The sequence below is a fragment of the Rhinoraja longicauda genome, chromosome 2, assembly GCF_053455715.1.
Source record: "Rhinoraja longicauda isolate Sanriku21f chromosome 2, sRhiLon1.1, whole genome shotgun sequence".
NCBI lineage: Eukaryota > Metazoa > Chordata > Chondrichthyes > Rajiformes > Arhynchobatidae > Rhinoraja > Rhinoraja longicauda.
In genome coordinates this window covers 69,446,556-69,474,363 of record NC_135954.1, presented here as the reverse complement: position 1 = coordinate 69,474,363, position 27,808 = coordinate 69,446,556, and the positions used below count along the sequence as shown (strand labels likewise).

At 44.3% G+C, this 27,808-nt stretch overlaps 1 protein-coding gene across 1 annotated transcript in view; it reads right to left on the bottom strand.

Moving 5' to 3' along the window:
• Window positions 1-15,817: 15,817 nt before the first annotated feature.
• chn2 (chimerin 2) overlaps window positions 15,818-27,808 on the bottom strand; it is a 227,343-nt gene continuing 215,352 nt past the window's right edge. The window contains exons 11-13 of the mRNA XM_078428520.1: window positions 23,059-23,196; window positions 19,507-19,612; window positions 15,818-16,381 (exon numbers count right to left, since the gene is read on the bottom strand). Coding sequence (XP_078284646.1) covers window positions 16,210-16,381; window positions 19,507-19,612; window positions 23,059-23,196 — 416 coding nt within the window. The 3' untranslated portion in view covers window positions 15,818-16,209. The remainder of the gene's footprint in view (window positions 16,382-19,506; window positions 19,613-23,058; window positions 23,197-27,808) is intronic.

Genomic DNA, 27,808 nt, shown 5'->3' with positions numbered 1-27,808 from the left:
GAACTCAGCTGAAGAGCCACATATTCAAAAGAAGCAAAATATCCATGATATCTGCTTGCATTGGAGTGAGTCATTAAACATTATGGCGACTCCACCTCCTTTCTTATGCACTCGAGCCTCACTGATAAAACTGAAGTTGGGAGGGGTTGACTCGATAAGAACAGCTGCACTGTTATTTTGGTCCAACCAAGTTTCAGTTAAAAACATAAAATCAAGATTGCGCATAATAATGAAATTGTTGATTTAAAAAGATTTTCCTGCCAAAGACCTGACATTTAATAAAGATAGTTTGTGTGTTAAAAGCATAATCTGTCCCATTTTTGGGGACAGGCTGTGGCTGACGAGGAATGGATGCTAAATTTGATAAATTTGCAGTTGAGTGCTTCTTGTTTCTCAGCGGATTCACCATTCTTTTTCTATTACCTATCAAGACAGAAATTGAGGAAGCTTTTGGTACACAGGGTCCCGGCTTGTCCTGGCAAGAGTCATGAGTGCCATTAGCTGTGCAGCCTGGACCCAGCACATATCAATTAGAGCTTGCTGCATTTTGTACACAAGCAACCTTATCAAGCTGGGGAGACAGAGACTGCTGTCAAGTCATGTAGGGGGCGGAGGTGCTCGGCGTCGTACCTGTGATGATTGTGTCAAAACTGGGGCAGGTGGATGCTGGGGGGGAATAATGGGGGAGAAAATAGGAGTAGGGCGGGGGTACATTTGGTTCCAGCAATGACCAGCTCCTGCATCTGGTCGGTGAACTCCAACGGGGGGAGGGAAGGGTGAGTGGAGAGAACGGTGACATGGATGAGGTATGGGCGGTGAAGGAGGTGGATCTCCAGAGGCGTTGGTGTTGGTGAGGGGAGTGGAAGGGGGTGGAGATTCCTCTTCTCAGCTCTGATGTCTCCCATGGTCAAAGCTCTCCTCAGCTTTGACCATGGTTTGTATCCTCTGTCAATCCTCCCTCAATCTTAGAACTCAAGCCCTTCAATTCAAGTAACATCTTTGTGAATCTTTTCTTCTCTTTCTCCAGCTTAATCATATTTCTTATATTGTGGCATCCAGAACTACACACAATACTTCACGTGGCTAAACCACTGTAACATATCATACCAACTGTAACATGGTGGTTACAGGCTGATGAGTACATTTGGCAGTGAGGTCAATAAACTTGGCACAAATCTAATTAGGAATCATGGTGTTATGCAAGAATATAGTGCTGATTTGGAAGTTCACGTGAACATCGACTGTTGAAACACATGCAAGAGCCTTTACGGATTACTCCTCTCATTTCTTATGTTCTATGTTTAACCCTTCACACTGGATTTAGATCGAGTAAAGCTGAATCTTGATTAAACGCTATCAAGTTCTTCGTTAGATTACACACACAATCCTAAACCATGCAGCACCTCCCTGTTCTCCATAAGCAGAATGAATAAAAAGCTTGCAAGAAGCTTTTCTCTGCAGGAACACATTTGTAGCACAAACCCTGTAAAGCTGCAGCTGCTGCACATCTGGCTCGCAGTCCGACATGTGGAAAATATTGTGATTGAGACTTGGGTGTGTTGTCTGAGAATACCCCAAAAATTAAGCAAATTTGGGGAAAAGTTTAAAGTCAAAAGTGAATTTTAATAATTAACCACTGGATGTTAATTGCACTCAGAACAAACTGCAAAGAGAAATCTGTAGATAGAAACAAGTTGTAAGTTCATGACGGGGGTAATTTAAATAGACACAGTTTTGCAAGGCAAGCACATGACTATAACAGTCGTAAATTCCATGTTATTAAATATGACAACTACAAATTAGTTACACAATATCACTGATTTTATAAACCACAGTCACCTCTTAAAAATATGGAATTCTGAAAAACCGATACAAACCAAGCGGGATCCAATGCACGACTGGGACAGGAGAGAGGCTAGAAGTTGATGTTGCAGGAGAAGAAAGAAAGTTTAGTGGACTGGATAGGTCGGAGGATGGCAGGGAGCAAGGAAGGACTGTTAGATTGAATTGAATTTATCTTAATGCGAAAGGCCTGCCGGGTAAGGCAGGTGAACTCAGGGCGTGGATAGGTATGTGCAACAGGGAAGTTGTAGCCTTTTCAAGAGAGAGTTAGATTTAGGTTTTATGGCTAAAGGAATCAAGGGATATGGGGAAAAAGCAGAAATGGGGTACTGATTTTAGATGATCAGCTATGGTCATATTGAATGGCGGTGCTGGCTCGAAGGGCCGAATGGCCTACTCCTGCACCTATTTTTCTGTGTTTCTATGTTCTATGTTTATGGAAACCTGGCTAAGAGAGCGACAGGACTGGCAGTTTAATATTCCAGGGTACAGGCGAGATAGAAGTCTGGGTAAAGTGGGTAATTGCTTTATTGATTAAGGAGAACGTCACAGCAGTCTGCGATGACATTACTAATGGTTCACCCAGTGAGGCTAGGTGGATGGGGCTGAGAACTAACAAGGGGATGATTACCTCGTCGGGAGTGTACCATAGGCCACTCTGAGCACCGAGACTCCGAGCATGAGTGTTAAACCACCACAACATTAAGCTGACAACTCGGCTGAAAGTCTACAAAGCTATTCTACTCTCCAGCTTGCTGTGTGGATGTGAAACATGGACCTTGTAAAGGAAACACATCTGCCAGCTTGAGAAATTCCACCTGCGCTCTCTGCGGTCCATCATGGGCATTCGTTGGCAAGACAGGGTGACCAACGTGGAAGTGCTGGACCGGTCTGGCTTCACGAGCATCGAAGCAATGATCTTAAAGGCCCACCTTCGATGCACAGGCCGTGTGAACCGGATGGATGAATCCCACATGCCTCGTCAACTCCTGTACGGAGTTCTGTCACAGGGTCAAAGGAACATAGGGCACCCAAAGAAAAAACCCATGCCAGTGACATGGCTGGCTGGTGTACAACCACTAGGAAGGCGGTCAGCAGTTTCGAAGATAGTCACCGAAGCCGACTCATTAGTGTCAGAGACTGCAGTTGCAGCCCTAAATCCTCCCACAGCAGCGGCCTTCATGTGCCCCCACTGTGCCTGTGTGTGTGCTCGCGCATCGGACTCGAGAGCCACACTCGATCCCACAAGACACGAGACTGCACAACCATGCTATCGTCGTCTACGATGGGCCACCACCACCACCACCACCACCACCACAGGCCTCCAAATAGTCAATGGAAATTAGAAGAAGAAATATACCGGGAGATTGCAGGAAGCTATAAAACTATTGGCCTGTCATAGTAGAGGATTTGAAATTTCACAATGTGGACTGGGACTATCATAGTGCGAAGGGCTTAAGCGGCGTGGAATTTGTCAAATGTGTTTATGAAAGTTTCCTCAGACAATGTATAGAGGGATCTACAAAGGAGAGGGCAAATCTTGAACTACTCTTAAGAAATTGGGAAATTGGGATGGGTAAGTAACTGAATTGTCAATGGGCGAGCCTTTTGGGACCAGTGACCACAGTTTTATTAGCTTTAAAAACGTAATGAAAAGGGCAGACAAATTAAAATTCTTAATTGGGACAAGGCCAATTTTGATGGTATGAGACAGGAACTTGCTGAAGTTAATTGGAGTTGGTTGTTGGAGTGGGATGCTTTTAAAAGAGTTCAGGGTATGCATGTTCCTCTTAGAATGAAGGGCAAGGCAGGTTGGAAGCTTGGGTGAAAAGCGAAATTGGGACAGACAGCTGGGACCAAGAGTATCCCTGGAGGAGTTCTGGGATCTGAGGAGTATGTTACAGAACAAAATGCAGAAAAGAGACAAATGATAGCTCTAGCAGATAATATTAAGGAAAATCCAAATTATGTCCATAAAGGGAAAGAGGGTAATCGGAGAGAGAATCAGAAATCAAAGTGGTCATCACTGTGTGGAGTTGCAGGAGATGGGCAAGGTCCTCAGTGAATATTTCTCCTCTGTTTTATGGTGGAGAAAGACATGAAGACTGGAGAACTTGGAATAGTTAATGTTTTGAGGACTGCTAGTCTTACAGTTAAGTAATTGCTGAACGTCTTGAGGCATACGAAGGTAGATAGATCTTCTGGGCCTGATGAGATATATCGAAGGACACTGTCAGAAGCTAGAGAAGCAATTGCTAGAGAAGAATCAGATTTAGTTTTTTGAAGAAGTGAACAAAAAGATTAATGGGGGTAAAGCTGTAGACGTTGTCTATATGGACTTCAGCAAGGCACTTGATAAGGTTCCACAAGTTAACCTGCTCTGACAGGTTAGTTCACATGGGATAGCTAACTGGATAAAGAATTGGCTTTGTGGAAGGAATCAGAGAGTGATGATGTAAGGTTGTTTTTCCAGACTGGCCTGGGACTAATGGGGTGCCTCAGGGATCAGTGCTGGGTGCATTGTTGTTTGTGGTTTATATCAACAATTTGGTTGAGAAAGTAGAGGCATGATTAATAAGTCTGCAAAGTGGGTGGTATCGTAGATAGTGAAGAGGGTTATCAAAAAATTACAGGAGGATCCTGATCAGCTGCGGAATGGTTAATAGAGTTCAATGCAGATAAGTGCAAGGTGTTGCATTTGGGGAAGTCAAACCAGGGCAGGACCTTCACAGTGAATGGCTAGGCCAAGGGAGTGTTGTAGAGCAGAGTGGTCTAGCAGTGCAAGTACATAAGTCCTTGAAGGTGGTGTCACAGGCAGAGAGTGATTTAGAAGGCTTTTAGGACATTAACCTTCATTCATCAGTCAAATTCCTGAGTATAGAAGATGGGATGTTATGTTACAGTGTACAAGACATTGATGAAGTCACGTTTGGAGTATTGTGTTCCGTTTTGATCACCCTGCTAAATGAAGGATGTTGTTAAACTGGAAAGAGTGCAGAGAAGATTTACAAGGATGTTGACAGGACTTGAAGGCCTGAACTATGGGGGGAGTTTGGGCAGAGTCAGACTTTATTCCTCATAGTGCAGGAGGCCAAAGGTAATCTTATGGATGTGTTTATAATCATGAGGGGAATAGAAAGCGTGAATATGCAGCGTCTTTTAGAGTTGGAGAATCAAGAACCAGGGGACATAAGTTTAAGCTGTCTTTCAATACGAGAGGGGATTAGATAGGGTAAATGCACAGTGTCTTTTACTCAGAGTAAGAGAATCAACAACCAGAGGACATAGGTTTAAAGTGAGAGGAGAAAGATTTAATAGAAACCCAAGGGGTAACTTTTTCCACACAGAGGGTGGTGGATATACAGAATGAGTTGCGAGAGGAGGTGGTTGAGGCAGGATTTTAACAAAATTCAAAAGACATTTGGATGGGTACATGAATAGGAAATGTTTAGAGAAATATGGGGTAAACACAGGCAGGTGGGACGTGTGGATTGGGCATCGTTGGCCAAAGGACCTGTTACTATACTGTACGACTCTACATCTCTCCGTATAAAGATGTTAAGGGTCTCCATACTGACCTATTGCACTGAAAATTGGGTAGACAGCAGAAGGAACATAAACTCTTAGTTTTATTTTGCCTAGTGATGCCTGATTGTCTTGGAGACAACATTCCCGATAGCCAGTGCTTTCATGATACTGGTGTCACTTTATGTCCCTGCAGCATGACAACCCACCAATTCCAGCTCCAACTCTCCTAAGGCAAACACTTCAAAAGTTAATTAAACCTGCTGTCCGTCAAAACTGTGTGGATGAAAAGAGGATGGAAGTAAAACCGAACTACCTGACAATAAGTGGAGAAAATAATCTAAACATTGTAAATAATTTATACATTTTTGAGAGTTACAGTTTTGCTGCGTGTCACGACCAAAATGCAATTGAATGCACACAAAATTTAAGAGTTTTGAATGAGCCATTGGAGAAAAAGTACAGAGAAGCACGAGTTGGTTACTGTGATTTATCATTAATATCATTCCATGATTAGCTGTGATGATCCATCCTGAATTTTTATGTATTGACTATAGCTCCACATTCAACACAGTATTTCCAAACAAACTCATCTCATGAGCTTGTATACTGGAATTTAGAAGGATGAGAGGGGATCTTATTGAAACATATAAGATTATTAAGGGATTGGACCCACTAGAGGCAGGAAACATGTTCCCGATGTTGGGGGAGTTCCGAACCAGGGGCCACAGTTTAAGAATAAGGGGTAGGCAATTTAGAACGGAGATGAGGAAGAACTTTTTCAGTCAGAGAGTTGTGAAGCTGTGGAATTCTCTGCCTCAGAAGGAAATGGAGGCCAATTCTCTAGATTCTTTCAAGAGAGAGTTAGATAGAACTCTTAATGATAGCGGAGTCAGGGGATATGGGGAGAAGGCAGGAAAGGGGTACTGATTGTGCATGATCAGCCATGATCACGGTGAATGGCGGTGCTGGCTCAAAGAGCCGAATGGCCTACTCCTGCACCTATTGTCTTACTCCTCAACCTCGACTCAGCATTCCCCTCTGTAATTGGATCCTTGACCTCCTGACCCCATAGACCAAATCGAGGATCATAAGGATTGTTGACAAAACATCTTTATGATAATTCTCAACACCGGTGCTCTGCAAGGCTGTGATCTCAGCTCCTTACTATACTCCCTATGCACTCATGACTGCGCAACTAAATTCTGTTCTAACTCCATTTACAAGAATAAAGATGACACCACTGCAGTGGGTGGGATCTCAATAATGAGACTGAGTGTAGGAAAGTGCCTATCCAAAGAGTTCAGTAGCATGGTATCAAAACAACCACCTCTCCCTCAATGTCAGCACAATGAAGGAGTTCATTGACTTTAGAAAGCGGTTGGGGGGGGGGGGGGGTGGGGGGGGGGGGGGGGGGGGATGGGGGTGGGGGGGGGGGGGGTGGTGGGGGGAGTACCTGCCCGTCTGAATCAATGGTGCGGAATTGGAGATCGTACTGAAATGAAGTCTGTACTTCGTGTTGACTTTGGAAAGTAGCCAACATAATGAAAGACCACTCACAACCCAGTTATTCTCTTTTCTCACCCTCATGCATGGGAAGAAGATACAAAAGCTTGAAAGTACATACCACCAAATTCAAGAACAGCTTCTTTCTCATTGTTATCAGACTCTTGAACACGTCTCTCATTTGCTTGGGATCAACTCCAGAACGAACATCCAGTCTACCAGTTGAGGCCCTTGCACTTTCTCTCAAGCTGTAACACTGTAGTGTGCACTCTTGTTTATTTTCTCTTATGCACTACTTGATGTATTTTTACATAGCACGATTTGCCTGGAAAAACAAAGTTTTTCACTTTATCTCACTACATGTGACAATAATAACCTCACAACAATACATATGTTAAAGTTGAAGCTGATAATGGCTCAATCAGAAAAACCAAGTACGAAAATAAGACAAGCTATTTTATTTTACCTTAACAAATTTAGTTTGAGTTATGGAGTTAACATTGCAAGGACTTTGGAAGAAGTGTACAATTGAGTGAATGAATTGAACAGTAAATCAGATACAGCAAGAGAAGATGCTGGAATTTAGAAGGATGAGGGGGGATCTTATTGAAACATATAAGATAATTAGGGGATTGGACACATTAGAGGCAGGAAACATGTTCCTAATGTTGGGGGAGTCCAGAACAAGAGGCCACAGTTTAAGAATAAGGGGTAGGCCATTTAGAACGGAGATGAGGAAGAACTTTTTCAGTCAGAGAGTGGTGAAGGTGTGGAATTCTCTGCCTCAGAAGGCAGTGGAGGCCAGTTCGTTGGATGCTTTCAAGAGAGAGCTGGATAGAGCTCTTAAGGATAGCGGAGTGAGGGGGTATAGGGAGAAGGCAGGAACGGGGTACTGATTGAGAGTGATCAGCCATGATCGCATTGAATGGCGGTGCTGGCTCGAAGGGCTGAATGGCCTACTCCTGCACCTATTGTCTATTGCAACACTTGTGCATAAATAATGATAAATGTTACTAACCTTGGTAACTGATTTTTATATCTCCTTATGCATCACTAAAATTGTAGTCTTGAAAGTTCTAAGTTAATTAATTTGATATAAACAATTGAAAACATCCTGTGGTCTATTCTAAGAAAAATAATCCAAGAGCATCTGATGGGGTTAAATTCAGCATTCCCCAGCCAATGCTACACCTAACAGCTTGTTCATTTACTAAATAAAATGTAGATGCTAAATTTACTAGCTGAAACCAGCAGAAACTGAAATAAAGTAATCCTGGGCCCAAAGAGAGACACAAAGTATGATTTTTTTTCCAGTGTAGCAACGTTAATTAAGACACAGAGCTATCCCGAGTTTTAAAACGCTGATCAAAGTAGATAAGTGACGCAGACAACAAGTAGAACACTGGAAGAATTGGTGATAAAATTAATAAGCCAAAAAAAAGAGAATACTTTCACCTTGTCAGCCTACTCCCAATAAAACCCAGGCACTCTAGTCAGAGGGAGAAGGTGAGAGGAAGAAAGATTGGAAGGAGAGAGAGGAAGGGAGAGAAAGTGGTGAGCCTCCCTGCTAGCTGTGTTCCCCTGGTCGCAAGTTCGAGAAGGACTGTGTGGTCAAGGCTGAACTGCTAGGAAGAATCCCTAGACAGCCAGTACTTCCACTGAGACCAAGACTGAGTGGCCAGGGCAAACCCGAGATATCAGCGCAACTCTGAGATGCCAGTGCCTCTTTCTGTCCACTGACAGCAAGGACTGCACCCACATAGAGGCAATGTTTGAGCTGCCAGGATATTCCAGAGACCTGCAGTGTCGCTTCTTCAACCCCCAAAGCTGAGCCGCCAGGATAAACCCGAGACTGCCAGCACCTCTTCTCGAGGCACCTCCTCTCGTGAACTGCTGGGACAAGCCCGAGATCAGCAGCGTCACTGCACATGCACTCCGACAGCAAGGGACAGCGGCCCCATGTGATCCTGGACTCTCTGACCACTGTAAATAAAATATATACTCGAGTTCACCCTACTGCACATGTCAGTGTGCTCACGGCCAAATTGGTGTAATCCTCAATGCCAGAAAGGATTGAGTGTGCTGAATTAATGACTGCATTTGGGTGGATTCACATGACTGTGTGAAAGCAGAAAGTTTAGAACCAATTACATAACTAGTTATTCAGTGCTTGAGTGCCATTTTTTCTGACTTCTTGTTGGAGGCCATTGAACTTTTAAACTCAAGTTAATAATTAATCAATATATAAAGTGTTTTCTTTGCTAAACATATTCTGATTTTCCTTTGATGTGTTATTTTTTATAGTTATTGAGCATGTGCACCAAGCATGGACTCCAAAAGTAATATGACTAGGCAAAGCCCTAACTATTCCTAAAGGTCCAATAATTTTAGTACAAACTCTTCATTCAAATTAAATCTGATTTGGTCATTCTGTTTATCTAATCCACACATTAGAAGAACCAAACCCGCACTCCCGCAAGCATCTCTGTTAAATACCTGGAGTATGGCCTGTGTTGGATCAGACATTAGCAACAGTGCTTCCAGTTTGTTCTGATGAATGCATAAGAAGCAGAAGCTTCAGAAAAAGTAACAGCTGGGATGAGATGCCTTTCTTTGATGCAACACCAAAAACATACAGGCTGTTTTTACCAAAACAAAAGCAGTTTAACATTTTGGCAGCAAACTCTGGAGTAAGACACCACTTGGGGAATACAGAGTTTAAAACAATCACTATTGTAAATGTGTAAAATTTTGTATCAATATTTTTTAGCTTTTGAAGAATTAACAATAAGTCAAAGCATTTGCTGTTTTGCTATAGGATCTTTAGCTGTGAAACACAGTATCTATGGTTATGGTTAGGACAAGTGATTTGCTGATGGTAAAACAGTTTGCTGAAAAATACCAAGATTTTCTCTTGTTAGTGACACATTATTTATAAATAAGAGTTATGATTTAAAAGAAAGTGGCAGTTTCATTTCTCGAACTGCTGAAGGAAGAAGGAAGCTTCCACCTGGTTACGCTAAGATTAGTAGGTAGGAACTGCAGATGCAGGTTTAAACCGAAGATAGACACGAAATGCTGGAGTAACTCAGAGGGGCAGACAGCATCTCTGGAGACAAGGAATGGGTGATGTTTCGGGTTGAGACCCTTCTTCAGTCTGAAGTCTGTCCCGCTGAGTTTCTCCAGCATTTTGTGTCTATCTACGCTAATATCAGCTTGGGCCATCCTCATGTACTTTACCACCTGCAATTTAATGACAATGACAATTTTTAACCATGCCATATGACACATGACAGCGACCCGCTGGAAAATACTCTGCAGAAGTATGACGAGAAAGCAAAAACAAAGTTTAAAAAAAAAATCATAGTACTAATTACATTGAAAATGGTCTAGAGGTTACTGAAAATGAGCAAGATTGAGATTTAAAATATTTCTTCCTACATATTCCCTTGCAATGGCAGCAATGTTTGCCCAACTAAATGAATTTATCCAAAATATGCTTGACTGCCGAGACATTTGCTAATGAACAAAAGATTGTCTTTCGCTTATTTGGGTTGCTAAGCTACTCGCCCTATCTCTTCTGCCCAAATAAATGCTTAAGTAAAGGCTTACTGCCAAAATGTCACCTTATTTTTTTGTTGTTGGTGGTAGGAAAATGAATGACACTCACTATAATAGTTTTTCTTAACTTGAACAGTGGCCCATTTTCTAATATTGGTGCATGCTGTGTGTTATCTTTACATTGCGCATGCTCAATTAATGTCACGTTGGCATTTGTGACCATAGATAACCCCTCCAATCCCAGTTTAAAATTCTACTATAAAATGCTCTGCAGGTTAACTATATCTACAGAGCCAGCAAAACAAAATAATGCTGTAACATTGATATTCACTGATAACAGACCAGACCAGATTAAACATAATGGATAGACTGACTGCTTGGTGAGCTGAAAAACTGAAGCCTGTCCAAGGAAGGAGAAATTAAAAATTGGGGGTGGCTTTCCAAAATTCAAATAACATTGTTGTTTGCAGAATAATTCAAAAACAGAATTTAAAAATATAATGGAGCACTTAGATGTAAGGTCAAAAGTTGCAGTGCATCTGAGCCAAAGATTTAGAGATTAGAGTTTTACAGCAAATTTGACCCATTACAATTGTGTCAGCTCCCCAAAAGGGATATGACACCTTGCTCACAACCTTTTCCCTCCTACTCATAAAATACTTTCCCAAATACTTATCCACCTCTCTTTTAAAAAAACGTCTGAGTTCTGATTCTAGCACAATCTTCATCTCTGGTTGGGAACTACGCACCCTCCCTTCAGTATTATTTTCTTAACCTCTCACTCTCTTAGATTTGTGAAATGTCTTATGATGCTTTCGCTGTGTTAAATATGTACTGTAATAGTTTGCTGACAGTCTGCCTAAGGTCTTAATTTGCTACTGTTGAATGTTTTCTCCCCATTATCCTCATTTTTTCTACCAACTTGTTCTCCATTCTCTCAAAGTTCAAAATGACATTGGTGGCTGCCCTGTACATTCCTGGTGAATGTTGGATATGTGCCCATAGCCCTTTGCCAACATGCATTTTCTTGTCGATAGTTATATACAGTCATACAGCATGGAAATGGATGGCCCAACTTACCCATGCCAACCAAGCTGCCCTGTCCCCACTCGTCCCACCTACCTGTGTTTGGATCCATATCCTTCTAAACCTTTCCCATCCATATTTCATGTATTCTACACGAGTCTTGAGTATCCAATAATTGGGTGTTAAGAGAATCTAATTTTGTTCACCTTTATTTCCAATTTAGAGAAATAAACTATTTTGGGAGTAAGGAGAAAAATTATACTTTCATAGTCAAAGTTCAATAGAAATATTTGTAGCTACCATCACCTCCAGTATCTTTCAGAAGGATCAAATATGTAAATAGACTTACCTTTAAGATTATGTGGTTAAGAGCTCACAAATTGTTACACAATTTCAAATTTATTTATATTCTCTATCAACATCAACATTTTGCATATAACATGGCGCAAGGCAACGATAAGCTAAATAACTAGGTAATCTGCTTTTGTTCGGAGATAAATCTTGGTAAAGACACTGGAAGAAATTTGTTGCTTATCACACCATGATTTAAATCATTCTGAGACTTGAGAAATCTTGCTCAAGGGTCATCTTAAAATTAGCACAAAACTACCTGAAATGCCTGTCAAAATTGTGCGTTCAGGTTACTCGGAAAGAAAATAAATCATGTTACTGTGCATTACGATATGCTACAGAATGTCCAATTCCTCTCTATTTATAAACAGCACCCTTAAAAGTATTTGCATTAGATTATTGGTGATTCCTCTAAAAAACAGGTCCATTTTGATTCCGAGTTAAGAAGAAAATCTTACCAAGGACAGTTGATAAAACCAGGAATTTTCTGCATTTGAATTTAATGGCACATTTAATAAATTTTTTCACAGTACATTTATTTAATTTACAACATAAATCTGGTATCATTTTTTGCACATTACTAGAAGAGAAATAAAATACCCAAGGTTTTCAATGGAAGACATTTCATTTGCAGGTACCAGTGATTATGGTAAGTTCACCAAAGCAATCAAACTTTACAACTCAGAAAGGAATCAAAAAGTGGTCTTTTAAACAACTGCAGCATTTGATTTATACATAAACCATACTTGTATTTGAAAACCATCAAATTTATATCCACAGAACACAACAAGAAAACATTTATCCAGTTTCAAAAGATGAATTAACAGCCTCAAGGGATCACAGTTGCAGTCTCATATAAACGTGCCATTGCAAAATATAAATGATTCACAAGCATTTTTAACCAAAGTGATGGATCAAGGGAATTTACTCTGAAGATACTATGTTTGACAGTTTTCGATATGGTCCATTTAGGAATCATAACAATGAACATAATAAACGCTCACAATAAAATGGAAGAACAGATGATCCTTCCTTCTACACAGATAACTTTGGTGACTTTCTGCTACTTTTACCAGACTGATAACTAAGTATAACTTTATACATATACACAATTAAATGCCTTCCGTGAATCAATAGGCACCAGTCCTAAATACAGTAATGTGACAATTAGTCCAGTTCTCACTGTGCACCAGTAAATAGTCAGGGAGCTCGGAGCAGAAGAGGAAAAATTATAATTACAGATTCAGAATATTTTTATTAGAATGGCATCCTTTACTGCTCCATGTGAAATGCATAGACTTCCCACAATTTTTCTTTAATCGATCATTTGTACTATATTAGCTTGATATTTTGTTATATGCAGCACAAATCTCTTTAATTTAATGAATCTTGCTAAATGTATCGGTATAAATTAGTTGATATACCAATTTGTAGAGACACTTAGTGCAATTCAAAATTCTGTGATATAATTCAAATACAAAACTGGTAAATATATCATTACAAATAAAAAATACACTCTCTTCGCACCAGGCTAACTTTGGAGTGGGAGTTTGATTACTGGCTTTTCTGATTGAGCGTATTTACCTTTATCTATCTATCTATATACTATTAAAACTCAGATCTTGTATGTATATATATTTCACTGATGTCGGCTGATGTCGGAAAAACGGTAAACCGTAGCGCCACAATTTTTGCACCACCTTAATCACAACGCAGATAGCTACTAGAAAATGATATTTTTATTTAATTCGGTCGTATATTTTTTAAGTTAAAGAGGTTTAAAAGATAAAACGTTTTTTTTCAAAGCCTTTTATTGAAGGCCTTCAGTGTATGACGTCACAATACCCCTGTGAGATGAGCTAGAGCTGACTGGGAAAAGGGGAGGTCCCCCTCCCTCCCCTCTCCACCCTCACTCCATCCTCAACTCCACCCTTCACCCCCCCTCTCTCCCCCCAAGCTCCCTCCCCCCTCCACACCTCGCCCCCCATCTCTCCTCACCCTCCCCCCCTTTCTTCCCCCATTCCCTTCTCCAAACCTCAATCCATGGTGTGGGGAGAGTAAGAGTGGGGAAGGGGGAGGCCTCACTCCATCCTCAACTCCACCCCTCACCCCCCCTCTCTCCCCCCAAGCTCCCTCCCCCCTCCACACCTCGCCACCCCCATCTCTCCTCCCCCTCCCCCCCTTTCTTCCCCAATTCCCTTCTCCAAACCTCAATCCATGGTGTGGGGAGAGTAAGAGTGGGGAAGGGGGAGGAGAAAATGGGGGGTGTGGGGACGGGCCCAACGGGCCCTCTTTGCTAGTATACTATATATACTAGCACAAGTGTGCCCGTTGGGCCCGTCCTCGTAGGGTTTCCATTGTAACCGGGAGGGGAGTGGGGGGGAGGGAAGGGGGAGGGAGGGAGGAGGGAGGTGTATGGTAATATATCTTGTATGGTAATATATATGTATGTATATTTGATTTCGCTGATTTCGCTGATTTCTCCAAAACGGTAAACCGTAGCGCCAAGATGTTTGCGCAGCCTTAATCACCAAGGGGACATCTGCTGGAAAATGATGTTTTTATTTAATTCGGTCATTAATTATTGATGGTCCTATAGGGGGCGCTGCGGTGCGGATTTAGTCTTCAGCGTGTGACGTCACAATGGACAAGCAGCTGCTATTGGGTGTCTACTCTTTACAAATTTACATCTTTTTATTTTTAACCTTTTTTTCCAAGGTCTTCAGCTTGTGACGTCACAATGCTTGTGTGAGATGGTTGCAACATTGTTGCGAAAGGCAACTGATTGTTTTTTAAAGTTGTGTTTTTTATTGCAAGTCACTTAACATACACAGATCAGCATGGGGCCCCTATGCTCGTGGGCCACCGGGGCAAGTGTTTCGAAAAAAGAAAGGGGAGGTCCCCCTTCCCCCCTCAACCCCTTCCTCCACACTCCTTCCCACCTCCATCCCCACTCCCTCCCCCCCTCCTCCCCAACACCCTCCCCATCCCTCCCCACCTCCCTCACCCCTCGGGGACAGGCCCAACGGGGAAAGAGGGGTACTGGGAAAAGGGGAGGTCCCCCTCCCTCCCCCCTTCCCCCCTCCCTCCCCCCTCCTTCCACCTCCCCCCCTTCCCCCGTCCCCCACCTTCCCTCCCACCCCTTCCCACCTCCCATCCCCCCCTCCATCCCCCTCCCCTCCTCCCTCCCTCCCCCCTCCCTCCCCGCCTCCCGGTTACAATGGAAACCCTACGAGGACGGGCCCAACGGGGAAAGAGGGGTACTGGGAAAACGGGTGGTCCCCTCCCCCCTTCCCCCTCCCTCCCCTCTCCCTCCCCCCTCCCCCCCTTCCCCCTCCCCCCTCCCCCCCTCACTCCCCCTCCCCTACCCCCTCCACACCTCCCTCCTCCCTCCTCCCTTCCCTCCCCCCCACTCCCCTCCCGGTTACAATGGAAACCTTACGAGGACGGGCCCAACGGGGAAAGAGGGGTACTGGGAAAAGGGGAGGTCCCCCTCCCTCCCCCTTCCCCCCTCCCTCCCCCTTCCCCCTCCCTCCCCCCCTACTCCTCTCCCCCCCCTTCCCCCCTCCCCTCCCCCTCCACACCTCCCTCCTCCTTCCCTCCCCCTTCCCTCCCTCCCCTCCCCTCCTCCCGGTTACAATGGAAACCCTACGAGGACGGGCCCAACGGGGAAAGAGAGGTACTGGGGAAAGGGGAGGTCCCCCTTCCCCCCTCCCCTCCCCCATTCCCTCCCCCTCCCCTCCTCCCTCCACACCTCCCTCCTCCCTCCCCTCTCCCTCCCCCCTTCCCCCCCTCCGCTCCCCTCCCCCCCTCCCTCCTACCCCTCTCTCTCCCCTCTCCCTCCCCCCTCCCTTCCACCCTCCCCACCCCCGCTCCCCCCTCCCCTCCCTCCCCCTCCCTTCCACCCTCCCCTCCCCCCCTCCCCTCCCCCCTCCACACCTCCCTCCTCCCTCCCTCCCCCTTCCCTCCCCCCCACTCCCCTCCCGGTTACAATGGAAACCCTACGAGGACGGGCCCAACGGGCACACTTGTGCTAGTATATATATATATATATATATATATATATATATATATTATTTAAAATGGAACAATGAAAAACAACTCTGCAGCATGTGGAAGTTGCACAATAATTTTGCTTTGCTTTTCCTTATATAACTGTGCTAATGATGTTCAAAAGCATAGAGTAATAGGATTTGTTTGAAAATCAATCCCTATTATTTTATTTAAAGATGCTCTTCCTAAAAAAAACAGACTACGGGGAATGTTATTGTATCTATCTGCAGCATTACAGACTTCTTAGCCCACACATCCAACCTATAAGGACTACAACTGTACTTCTGCAACTCAGTCACAAATAGTGACTACAGTGTTGGTTTTACTTCATACTGCTTTCATTTCTCAGAACAAGACATCTTCATTTTCAATCAGGAGCTGGACTATCAGTCTCTGATGTCGTATATCATTCAAAGTTGCCAGTGTATTTTGTTCAGGGGGTCGCATCAACGTTGGCCCAAAAACAATTCCAAGGTTTTCCGCATTCATCAAATTATCCTTTTCAAGTAAAGTGACCCTAAAATGAATCAAATTAGATTGTCACGTAAGCTTTGGAATGGTACAGCCGCCAATATTTCTTAATATTTATGTTCTGTTTTATACTTTGAGAGATTTAAGCAAGGCAAATGCTTGTAATCATAAAATAAACCATAACCTCTGACAGCGATAAACAGCTTCATGTCATCGAACAGAAGCGGTAATGAAAACTGCAAAGAATATTTCATCCGTTACATAACACAAAAACAATTCTATTCCAGGAATTTTGAAAATGAACACCAGTTTCAATAAAGAAAAATCACAAAGAGTTGGAGTGACTCGACAGGTCAGACAGCGTTTCTGGAAAACATGGGTAGGTAATGTTTCAGGCTGAAACCCTTCCAACTGATTGTAATAGAGGCAAGAAAGTTTGAAGTGAGATGGGAGCAGGATAAAGCCTGGTAAGTCATAGCTGAGGGTAGAAACAAGGAACTGCATATGCTGATTTACAAAAAAAAGACAAAGTGCTGGAGTAACTCAGCAGGTAAACAGCAACACTTGAGAACATGGATCGGTAACTTTTTGGTTTGGGAAGGGATACAGGTGAGGGGGGTTTTGATTGGCAGATGGACAAAGCCAAGAGATGGGAAAAAGGCAAAAGGCTGTGAAATATAGAGAGAAGAGGTGCTACATGTGATACCAGAGGAAGAGATGTAGATAGGAGACAGGGGAAGGGGAAAGCGTAGTCGCTGGTTAGTTACTAAAAGTGGAAAATTCAACATTCATACCATTGGGTTGTAAGCTACCAGAGTGTAATATGAGGTGTTGTTCCACCAGTTTTATGGTGCCTCTCTCTGGCAGTGGAAGAGGCCTAGGACAGAAAGGTTGGTATAGGAGTGGAAAGGGGAGTTAAAATGGTTGGCAACCAGGGGATCCAGCAGGCCTTGGCAGACCAAGCGCAAGTGTTCGGCAAAACAGTTGTTTCACCAATGTAAAGGAGGACTCATCAGGAGGACGGTATGTAGTAAATGAGATTATAAGTGGAACACATGAAGCTTTACTTTACCTGGAAGGCCTGCTGGGGTCCCTGGGTAGAGATGAGGGAGGAGGTATGGGGACAGGTATTACATCTTAGGCGGTTGCAGGGGAAGGTACCTGGGAAGGGGGTAGTTTGGGTGGGAAGGGATGAGTGATCCAAGGAGTTGCAGAGGGAGGGGGTCTCTGTGGAAAGTGGAAAGGGGTGGGGATGGAAAAATGTGACATGTGGTGGAAAGTGGTATTGAAGGTGGTGCAAATGTTGGAGAATTATATTTTAATTTTAAGTTTAGGTAAGTAACCAACAACAACCCTTCCCCCTGCCCTATCCCCTTTCACCTATATCCCTTCCTCGGGCTTAACATTTCGCACCTCTTCTCTCCATGTCTCACAGCCTTTCATCTTCTTCCCCATCTAGGGCCTTCATCCACCCATCTTCCAATCAAAATCCTCTTCACCTGTACCCACCTATCACTCTCCAATCTTTGTTCCACTCCCACCTTTCTTCCAGCCTTCCCGCCTTACTATAATCAGTTCCCACATAAAACATCACATATCCATGTCTCCAGAGATGCTGCCTGACCTGCTGCCTTACTCCAGCACTGTGCCTTTTTTGTAAACCAACATCTGCAGTTTCTTGTTTCATTTTCAGTTGTCATCACTGGAATTATCCAAATATTGCCAGTTTACAGGAGCTAGATAGTCAACAATTTAATTCTTTAAGATAAAGACTAGGAACAGCAAAAGTAATGACTGACTTGATCGGCAATCCTGTTTAAACAAGGAGCAATATCTCAAAGTGAAAAAAAAAAAAACTTGACAAAATTAGAACTTTATTTATTTGGTCAAATGTCCACAGTTAAGCATGCCTTAAGTGTGGCATGCTTTCGAATGATTTCAGCAATCATAACTGCAATATTAGGACACTGACTTGCAATGTTTATTGTGACAACTACAATAATAATAATAATAATAATACATTACATTTATATAGCGCTTTTCATATACTCAAAGACGCTTAACAGGGATTTAGAGAACATAGGGAAGTGAATAAACAGATAAATAAGTAAACGAACAGAGAAAGGAGACAGAAGGTGGGGTGACCTTCAGTGGTTGAAGGCAGTACTGAACCTGCTTTACTGCAAGATCAAGGACAATAACATCTGTTGGGAAAATTTGTTCAAATTAGTTCTACTCGTCTTGCAAATCAAAAAATGAACGAGTTTTCAATTGGCACAGGAAAAATGCTCATATAGATAATAATAGCCATAACATTACCCAACAGATGTGTTGATTATAAATATAGATTTATATTGAAATTATGATTCAGAGCACAAAATAAGGGCAACATAAGGGCATTTTCATAACTAAATTAAAGTATTGCTTACTGTGGGATGAGACTTATTGTCAGACAGTAAATAACCAACAAAATAATACAATGCTGAGAAAAATTGAAAGAATTTAATTTGGAGATCCAAGAGGCCAATGAAAAAGGTGCTGCTTTCCAGGACAGAGATGGAAAGGATTTCAGAGCTAAAATCATAGCTGTCACGTAGGATTTAAATAAATTAGGAACGCACAAGAGGTCAGTATGAGGGGTCCACAGAATGAGCAGAGCTTACATGAATGACTTCAGGTTTTGAGTACTATCCACATATAATTGGTTGATGTACTCATGGGTACATATGCTGTTGTGTAGGAAAAAAAACTGCATCGAAGGTAGAAAAAAATGCTGGAATAACTCAGCGGGCCAGGCAGCATCTCTGGAGCGAAGGAATGAGAGATGCTGCCTGGCCCGCTGAGTTACTCCAGCATTTTTTGTCTATGCTGTTTTGTGCTAGATTGAATCAATCCACACAAAATCATGTTTTCCTTATCAATGGTTTCCACAAGCCCGGAGAGCAGCAACTGAATATGGGTTTTCAGCTGAAAATCACTCATAATTAGGGAACATTCTGGAGTGCAATATGGTAACTTTTTGTATCTGCATCGGGGAATGCCCAAAGTGTTGATAGGTTTCGATATTAATATTTTATTTTGAAATATACCTTATTTTATGACTATTGAATATTTGCATGCTAATACTTTTCAGATGAATCCAGAAATCATCCAAGTATAAACGCAACTTACTTTTTCAGATGAGTCATCAAATGTCGCAATGTTTCATAATGTGCAGGAGGTAGTAACATTAAAGATTCATGAATAGCCTCCAGCCTGTCATCTGGATTAGTAATTTCTGATTAAAAATAAATGTAAATTACTCATAAAGTAAATATTCATTCATAGCAATTATCTACATCCCTGAGAATTATACCAGAAATACTCACTCTTTTTAAAAATCTGAACACAGCCCGGACATATAATTAAAAATACATTTTTCCTTGTGAAATTAGTTTTTCTCCTATCTTCACTCACTTCTTTCCTTCTCCTCTCAGAGACTCCTCCTCTCAAGACTGGTGAGATACAGTTATAGAGGCTACCAGTGTCCTCTGGTCCCCATTCCACTACCCATTGAACATGGATCAAGCTTGAGAGTGTTCTTCAGGTTTTTGACAATTGAGAAATTCAATCCTGTCTTTTTTTCACTTTAATGGAAGTTATTAAGGTCTCTGCTGTTGTGGCCACCATACTAAGACTAAGATCTGGCCCTAAATCCCCACTCCAGCTGAGTTGATTGCCAACACATTGTGTTACTTTAAATGTATTCATTGATCATTTAACAAATTGAGACTGTCCTCATGGATGTACAGATTCACGACAGCCTCTTTAGAGGAGCTGCGAAAAGTGAAGACCTCGCTAAAGCAAGGGAAGAGTCCAGGCCCTGATAACATCCCTCCAGAGGTGTTGAAAAACTGTGAGCTCGATGACATCATGTTCAAGTTCTGCAACACAGCGCTAACGACGAATGACAAGCCAACACAATGGTCACAATCCAACATCAACCCCATCCCCAAATCTGGGAGCCTGAACAAGACTGACAACTATGGTGGCATCAGCCTGACATGTGTCTTGGCCAAGGTCTACAACCGCTTGATTCGCAATTGGATTAGGGCTGCTATCGACCCAAAGCTACGTTACAATCAGAACGGCTTCAGAGAGAAGAGAAACACGGTCACACAGATCCTTGCCCTCCGAAGAATCATTGAGGAGGTAAAGAATAACAACCTGCCGGCTGTCCTAACCTTCATTGAATTCAAGATGGCGTTTGACTCAATTCATCGATGCCAAATGAGAAGGATTTTGAAGGCTTATGGTATTCCTCCTCGTCTCCTGAGAACTATTAAGGTTGTCACCCCGGATGGCGAGAGCAAAGTGTTTGAAATTCTCGCGGGGTTGTTATAGGGAGACATGCTGGCACCCTTTCTCTTTGTCATTCTCCTTGATTATGCAATGAGGCAGGCGCTCAAGGAACACGAGGACCTCGGCTTCACAATCACCCCAAGGCATTCAAGAAGAATCGGGTCAGTCAACTTGTCAGACCTCGACTTCGCTGATGACATCGTCCCGCTGTCAGACCACATTGGGGAGGCACAGGAGCTGCTCGGCAGGGTCGAGACGGAGTGCGAGAAAGTGGGCCTCCACCTCAATGCCAAGAAGACGGAGTACATGGTGTTCAATGGTGGTAACCATGAGCCTCGTAAGACCAGTGGTGGTGCATCTCTCAGGAAAGTGGAGGACTTCAAGTACCTGGGAAGGAGGACGCAGAGCGCATAGAATGACATCAAGGTCCGGAAAGCGCTCGCATGGAAAGCCCTCAATAACATGGGGAAAACCTGGACGTCTTGGATGTCTAAGGGTCTCAAACTGAGATTCTTCCAGGCAACTGTAGAGACAATATCATTGTATGGGGGTGAGGCATGTTCTCTCACTCGAGCACTGTCCAAGTCTCTCGATGGTATCTACACTTGAATGCTCAGAAAAGTTCAAAATGTCAGTTGGAGGGACCACACCACCAACGCCCAGCTCTACGGGGAGATTCCACCTCTGACCAAGAAGATCAGGTCAAGAAGGAGAGGCTTGCTGGTCATTGCCACCGCCATCCAGAAAAACCAGCAAACAAGGTCGTGCTGTGGAAACCCACCCATGGAAGACGGAACCCGGGACGACCAAACAAGACGATGCTGAAGACGTTGATGGAAGACGCATATGTAGAGACAAAAGAGGAGCTTGCCAGCTGTATGGAGGACAGAGATGTGTGGTGCGTCCGTCACCGTGCCTGTCGGAAACCAGCACCACTGCGTCGCTAATGTTTTCAACAATTTAAAATTAAAATTAAATTAAATTGATCATTTAACTTATCAGAAAACGTCTGTAACTTCAGCACTTAAGTATCAAACCATACAGTGGAGATGTGGAATTGATGAGAGTGGGGGGGGATAAGAAATAATTTGCATACCTTTCCAAATGTTTGTTTAAAATTGTGATAGTACCTGCCACAATTACCCCATCTGGCAGCTTGTTTCATACACCTACCACCCTTTGTGTAAAAACGTTGCCTCTCGAGTTTCCCTCACCTTAAACCTATGTTCTTTGGTTCTTGATTCTGCAAATCTGGGTAAAAGGATCTGTGCATTTACCCATCTATTCCTCTCATGATCTTATACACCTCTATAAGATCACCCCTCATCCTCATGCGCTCCAAGGAATAAAGTCCTCGACTGCTCAATCTCTCCCTATAGCTCAGGCCCTCGAGTCCTGGCAAAATCCTCGTAAATCTTCTCTGCATCCTTTCCAGCCTAACAATATTCCCCTAACAGGGTGACTAAAACATAACACAAAACTCTAATTATGGCCTCACTAATGTACAACTGTAATATATATCCTCCCAACTTCTATATTCAATACCCTGACTGATGAAAGTACAATATGCCACAAGCCTTCTTGACCATCCTATCTGTTACACTTGAATTTTGACCTGCACTCAGGGATTTACCTTGATCCCTCTGCTCTACAACATTCCCCAGAGCCTGGTCATGCTCCGTGTCGGTCCTGCCCTGGTTAGACTTCCCAAAATGCAACACCTCACACTTATCTGTATTAAACTCCATTAACCATTTCTCAGCCCACCTGCCTAATCAATCAAGATTCTGGTGCAAATGTTGACAACCATTCTCGCTATCTACAATACCACCCACTTTAGTGTCATCTGCAAACTAACTAATCATGCACTGTACATTCTCATCCAAATCACTGATATAGATGACAAACAACAATGGGCTCAGCACTGAACCACAAGGCACACCACTAGTCACATGCCTTCAGTGCTTCCTTCCACAAAGCCAATTTTCTATCTAGTCGGCTAGTTCTCCTTGGATCCCATGCTATCTAACCTTCTCGGACAGCCTATCATGTGGAACTTTGTCCAATGCCTTGCTGAAATCCATATATACGTCTACTGCTCTGCCTTCATCAATCTATTTGGTTACATCTTCAAAAAACTCAGATTCATGAGATATGATCTCCCATGTACAAGAGAGTGCTGACTGTCCCCAATCAGCCCTTGTCTATCTAAATGCCTGTATATCTTATCCCTCAGAATACCCTTTAGTAACTTTCTGACCACAGATTTAAGCCCACTGGCCTATAGTTCTCAGGCTTTTCCTTTTCGCATTATTTACAAAATGAGGTTTACTTTCCACTATTGAAAGTTAGTTGAGGTCACAAAATTGAAAGAATACTTACTAGATGATTCAATAAATTTATGATATGAATCATAAGTGATAACAGGAATTGGCAAATCCCTAAAATACAGCTTAAGGGCACCAGCAATAATGTTGACATCCGCATACATAGTGGCAGAGATGTCAGCTTTGTCACCATCTTGAAAGAGGACAAGGAACATCAAATTAAAAGAATGGCTGCACAAAAGTTACACATTACCTTATTAAGATCATGTATATTACTCATGCAGATCATTACAGATAAATATAAACAAAATCTGCCGTTGTGTGCTATATTGGAACAAGCTTTAGAAAAATTGAAAGCAAACTACAGACTCAGGAACAAATAGCAATGTTAGAAAAATATTTTCATAACTACTATTACTGATGGCATAATTCTTATATGAACTTTGTTGTGAATATTTTCACAATCTTTAATATTCAACAATAATTTCAACACAAAGGCAGTTCCCCAGCTTTATTTCTGTATTTTGAGAATAATTGAGAATTGGAGTGATTGGGCCAGTCCTTTTGTACTATCAGTGTGCAGTTTGCATATTTTCTCAGTGTTAGGATGTCACAGTTATCCTCCAGCTTCTTCTAGTTGTTCTGGTTTCTTCCCACCTTCCAAAAAAGTGTTGCCAAGGGTCAAGAGAATCGAGTGTTTAATTGTCATATGTACCAACAACAAAGCAATGAAATTCTTATTTCCTGCAACTTAACAGGTAACCATAACAGTGCAAAACCAAAGTCCATAGTACAACCAAAGACAGTCCATAGAAGATCATAATCACTGAGGTAATTGCTAGTGTTGTGCAGTGTTCAGGATGCTGATGAATGCTGGGAGAAAGCTCTTCTTGAACTTGGTGGTCATGATTTTCAGGCTCCTGTCCAATCTGCCTGATGATAGAAGTGAAATGCAAGTATGACCAGGGTGGTGTAGGTCTTTGATCACTTTGGCTGCGCTATTGGGGAAGCGCCACCATAGATCCCTTAGATGGTGGGGAGGTCAGTTCCTGTGATGAAACAGGCATTGCTTAACACTCTCCACAGTCTTCTTTGAGTGTTCAAGTTGCCAAACCAGTTTGTGATGTAACCAGTCAGTATACTCTCTACTGTATATGTGTGGTAGTCCGTCTGAGTATTTGTCGATACCCTACATCTCCTCAATCTTCTTAGGAAGTAGAAGCAGTGGTAAGCTTTTTTTGTGATTGCATTGCAGTGCAGGGCCCAACACAGGAACTTGAAGCTATTGATTCTCTCCATCACCATCCCATCAATGAAGACAGGTTTGTGGATCCTGCATTCTCTTGCTGAAGCCAACAGACAGCACCTTGGTCGTGGCAACATTGCGAGCAAAATTGATGTTCTGGCATCATTCAGTTAGATAATCAATCTCACTGCTGTTTTCTGACTCATTGTTAACCGTTATTCATACAACAACAGTTGTATTATCTGTGAATTTAAAGATGTCATTGGGGATGTGTCATGGGTATAGAGTAGAGCAAGGGACTGAGCACACAGCCTTGAGGTGCACCTGTGTGGATGGTTATTGAGGAGGAAATGTTGTTGCGGATTCATACTGATTGCATTTTGCCGATGAGGAAGTCGAGGATTCAGTTACATAGCGATGAGCAGGGATTTGGTTCTCTGAGAGATGATTGGTTTAGATGGGATGATGGTGTTAAATGCAGAGCCATAGTCAATGAACAACAGCCTGACGTACATGCTCCTATTGTCCAAGTGGTCCAATCCAGAGGGAGAGCCAGCGACATTATGCACCTTGCCCTGGTTTCTTCCCAGGTTCTAAAATGTGCTGATAGATTAATTGGCTACTGTAATGAACCTTTAGCATACACTGGACCAAGTGGACCCGTTGGGCCCAAACCTCTCCTGCATTGGTGCAGCACCCTCTCCTCCCCCCTCCCTGTCCCCCCCCCCTCTGCCCTCCCCCCTCCCTTCCCCTCCCCCCACTCCATCCCCCACAATCCCCCTTATCCTCCCTCCTCCCCCTCCCTCCATCCCTCCCTGCCTTCCTAGGGGATAGATTTAAACATTAAAATGTGAATAACTTTAAAACTATAACACCGATTTCAATGAAACTTCTTCCATTAGCACCAAAGGGACAACGGTGAGTAAGGTGGGCCTAAAATTGTCACACTATCGTGTACCGTTTTGGCTGTAGTTCAGGAACAAACAAACAAACGAGTTTTAGTATATAGATGATGGCAAAAGACTCAGGGGAGCTGAAGGGCCTTATCTGGCACTTGTTCTATATGTTCCAAATACCCCCCCTATTTAAAAAGTCAGATTTCTATTAAATCTATTCCCTCTCACCTTTAACCTGTGCCGTTTATCTCAAGATACCCCAATCCTGGGAAAAATACTGTACGCATTATCTATGCTCATCATCATCTATACACTAAAACTCTAGTTTGGTCGCTTGTTCTTGAAGTACAGCTAAAACGGTACACGATAGCACCGCAATTTCAGGCCCACCTTACACACGGTCGTCCCGTGGTCCTATGGAAGAGGTTTCATTGAAATTGGTGTTATATTATTGAAGGTATTCACATTTTAAAGTTTAAAAACCGCGCATGTGTAGTTGGGGCTCCATAGATCTGGTATTTATGTAAGATGGCCGCCGCATACACGCGTGCGCAGAACAAACGCGCCCGCGCCTGCGCAGTTGGGGCCCGTTGAGAAGGGCTCTACCGCCTGTCTCTTGGGGGCGGGAGAGCCAGGCCTGGTGCCGGGAGAAGCGGCCTGGGCCTGGACTGACTGGGTAACCTCGAGCCTGAGGTGGGCCAAAGGGAAAGGCGGCAGCAGCAGCAGCGGTGGTGAGGCCAGGCGTTGCTGGAGGTGGAGGCCGAGGCCTGGGCCTGGCGCTGGGCCTGCCTTCGGCTCCCCCGTCTCCCCTCCACTCCCCGGCCGGCTCAGCGCTTTCTCCACGCCGCCCAGAGTCCAGCGGCTCAGCAACAGTGGGAGAGCCGCTGCTGTCTACCACTGAACATCCCAGCACTGGGACAGGACAGGACTCTTCCCCCCCCCCCCCCACCCAAGCTCCACCAATGGCGGCCGCCCAGGCCAGGAGGCAGGTTGCTATGGCAACCGCGGGCTGCTCCCAGGAGGGAGGGAGGAGGGGGGAGGGAGGGAATGAGGGGGGAGAGAGGGGGAGGGGGTGGGGGAGGGAGGGAGGGGGATAGAGGGGGGATGGGGTAGGGGAGGGAGGAGGGGAGGGGGTGGAGGGAGGGGGTGGAGGAGGGTAGGGGAGGGAGGGGGAAGGTGGGAGATGGAGAGGATGTAGGAGGGGATGGAGGGGAGGAAGGGGAGGAGGAGGAGAGGAGGGAGGGGAAGGGAGGGGGAGGAGGCAGGGAGGGGAGGGGGGAGTGAGGGGTGAGGGGGGTGGGTGAGGAGAGGGTCCTGCACATATGCAGGAGGCAACCCAGGAGGGAGGGGGGAAGGGGGGAGAGGGAGAGTGGGTAGAGCGTGGAGGGGGTAGGGGGGTAGGATGGGGAGGGGGGAGAGGGAGAGTGGGGAGAGGGTGGAGGGGGTAGGGGGGTAGGATGGGGAGGGGGGAGGTGAGCTTGGGAGGGGGAGGGGAGGGGGGAGTAAGGGGTGGGGGAGAGAGGGGAGGGGGAGAGAGGGGAGGGGGGCAGAAAGGGGAGGGGGAGAGAGGGGAGGGGGGAGAGAGGGGAGGGGGGAGAGAGGGGAGGGGGAGAGAGGGAGGGGGGAGAGAGAGGGGAGAGAGAGGGGAGGGGGGAGAGAGGGGATGGGGAGAGAGGGGAGGGGGAGAGAGGGGAGGGGGAGAGAGGGGAGGGGGGCAGAAAGGGGAGGGGGAGAGAGGGGAGGGGGAGGGGGGAGAGAGGGGAGGGGGGAGAGAGGGGAGGGGGAGAGGGGAGGGGGAGAGAGGGGAGGGGAGAGAGGGGAGGGGGAGAGAGGGGAGGGGGAAAGAGGGGAGGGGGAGAGAGGGGAGAGAGGGGAGGGGGGAGAGAGGGGAGGGGGAGAGAGGGGGGTAGAGGGGAGGGGGAGAGAGGGGAGGGGGAGAGAGTGGAGAGAGGGGAGGGTGGAGAGAGGGGAGGGGGGAGAGAGGGGAGGGGGGAGGGGGAGAGAGGGGAGGGAGAGAGGGGAGGATGGAGTGGGGGAGGAGACGGTGCTGCACCAATGCAAGAATGGTTTGGGCCCAACAGGTCCACTTGGTCTATGATTTATGTACCTCTATAAAACACCCCTTAGACTCCAATATTTAAGGAATAAAATCCCATCTTACAACCCCTTGACTCTTGGAATCTTTCCAGTTTAATGACATCTTTCCTCTCACAGGGACCAAAACTGAACACAATACTTCTAGTGCAGCCTCACCAACGTGTTGTACAACTGCAGCATAATGTTCAATTTGCTATATTCAATGCCCTTACAAATGAAAGCCAGAAGGCCAAAAGCCTTCTACATCACGATATCCACCTGTGACACAATTTTCAGGGAACTATGTACTTATACTCCTTGGTTCCTCAGAATCCCCATCCAGTAACTTACCAACAACAGATGTTAGGCTTATCAGTCTTGAGATCCCAGGTTTTTCTTTGCCGTCTTTCTTAAATAAAGGCACTACATCAATTACCCTCCAGTCTTCTGCTACCTCATACATGGGTAACAATGATGCATATATCCAATGTAAGCTTCTCTGCTCTTTTGCATAAATTCCTAGATTCTCAAAGTGCTTATATCATGTTGGTTTACATATTATATCTGGTTTAATTTTAACCTATATC